The following is a 2,175-nucleotide window of genomic DNA, read 5'->3' on the forward strand; positions in this document are numbered from 1 at the left end:
GCAAGCTCCTTCAAAATAATGACTTTTCCTTCAGGTGGGCGATCTAAAAGCCAGACTTGCCTCTCAAGAAGCCGAGTTGCAACTGAGAAATCACGATGCCGAAGCTCTGATTACAAAGATCGGGCTTCAGACAGAGAAAGTGAGCCGGGAAAAGGCCGTCGCAGATGCAGAGGAGCGAAAGGTCAGGCTAATTCTACCATTTAGTGTGCTGAGCTATATTTAGCACAAAATAAACCTTTGTAGGTGAACAATTTTGAACAACTTCCTCTCCAGGGAGCATAAAATCTAAAGAATTATTATAGTTACACATGTAACAGCATTTCACACCATGATTACCACTTGACCTTTCTTTACATTATGCATTTTCCCAACCTTTTAACTCTTTTAATGATATGAAAGAACAATAAATACTGAGCTCATTCAAGCATATAATGGATGTGGATCTTGAACATCAGGCCTATTTGTAATACAGTAAAGGTCATGAAGTCATCGCTGAGGTTTCTAAAGGTTTTCAGTTTTTAGGCAAATTGAACAACTCAATTGTTAACAAAGCCCATTCCGTCACTTTGCAAAATGGTTTTCAAATTTTGCATTTTAATAATATAACTTGGGTTTATTATTAAATCCTAAAGTAAATTGTTCTTTTTGATTCTGTTGAGGCCCTGGCATTCTGTATTATGTTTTATCATTGGAAACAATCCTTTTAAGATTATATAGGTTCTGCTTTTTTTGCATTCAGGTTTCCAACAATTCTGAAATAAATATAACTTCTATTGTCTTCTTTCGCCAAAACTTCAGCTTCATATGGATGGAAGGGGTTTTTTTTTCTGTATCTTATTTACCAAAAGAAGTATCACAGTAAATGATTAATAAATATTTGTTTAAAATTAAATGAAAGTGTATGTGTAAGGTAAATTCTCTTATTTTAGACAAAAAAATTATAATCAGGGCTTAGTTAATAAGAAATTGTGAATTGCTAACACTCTCGTAACCATTGAATCAGTAGTCGTTATGCCATTATCCTTAAATTTTATGATACCAGAAAATATTTGAGTTTTCCAATGGTGTTGCTGTTCATTCATAGACAATCGAGTTGTTTTTCTTTTGTTCTAATGTGTGTCGAGCATGTTTGCCTTTAGTTTGCGCAACTTAAAGACTCGAAAAGTATATTGAAAATAAAAACTCAAAATACGCTTAGAAAATAACATTTTGAAGTGGAAGATAAAGCACATTTGGCATGGCCAATAGGCATATAATTTCTAATTCTGATAATAAATGTTTCCCATGAGTATCCGGTAAGGGGACTGTGTCTTTAAGAGTATATTGTTATTTTAAGCAATTAGGCATCACTCATGGTCTGATTATCATAAACTACTTCTACCCACGGGAGATTTTTCAGGCATTGCACAAATATGTGATGTTCAAGTAATTATTATAACCCATCTCTACAGATATCTTTTTGACATCTTAAAATATAACTGTACTCTGGAGGTATTTTTGCATTTTTGCACGTGAATTCTTAGGCAAAATTATTCTTCCAAAGGGGGAAAAATGTTTTAGCAAATTAGAACTCATCTGACAGGTTGTTCTGTGAAGTTCTTCAAACTCAAAAAGGACATGCACTTTTTTATATCTATCTACACCAAGAAATAAAATGATCTTTACAAATATTTTCATTTTATCCATGAGGCTTAATTTAATTATAATTAACTAATATTAACTGAGCTCCCATTTTTTGCCTGGCAATGTTCTAGGCTCTGGAGGATTTATGACATACAAGGTGCCCTCATATGTCTTACATTGTAATGGAAAAGACTGACAAGAGACATGTGACACATTGATAAGATATCTTGAGTTAGTGATAAGGGCTCTGATGAAAATCGAATAGATTCCATGGCGGAAGAACTACTTTAAATTGGGCGATCACGGAAAGAAAGTCTATTTGTAATTCCTCCACACAGAGGCAAGGAATCAACACCACATATGTTCTGTGGGCTCACATTTGTCATACGTTCAGCAATGTGCTAGAGTCTATGTGATCCTCAGAAACTGGGGTCTCAAGGCTAATACAAGAGAAGTAATTAAAAAGTAATAAAAATACATTGCTACATTTAATATGACTAAACAAATATTGGGATTTAAACACTGCTTTGCTTGTGCATCTTGACAACCCAT

At 33.9% G+C, this 2,175-nt stretch overlaps 1 protein-coding gene across 1 annotated transcript in view; it reads left to right on the plus strand.

The window, feature by feature from the left end:
• The window catches only part of LOC105293196 (dynein heavy chain 11, axonemal), a gene marked incomplete at its 5' end in the record, with an annotated part of 146,959 nt that overhangs the window by 50,861 nt on the left and 93,923 nt on the right, over window positions 1-2,175 (plus strand). The window contains one exon of the mRNA XM_023531528.1: window positions 35-181. Within this exon, the coding sequence (XP_023387296.1) occupies window positions 35-181 (147 nt within the window). The remainder of the gene's footprint in view (window positions 1-34; window positions 182-2,175) is intronic.

The sequence above is a fragment of the Pteropus vampyrus genome, unplaced genomic scaffold (assembly GCF_000151845.1).
Source record: "Pteropus vampyrus isolate Shadow unplaced genomic scaffold, Pvam_2.0 Scaffold69, whole genome shotgun sequence".
NCBI classification, from domain to species: domain Eukaryota; kingdom Metazoa; phylum Chordata; class Mammalia; order Chiroptera; family Pteropodidae; genus Pteropus; species Pteropus vampyrus.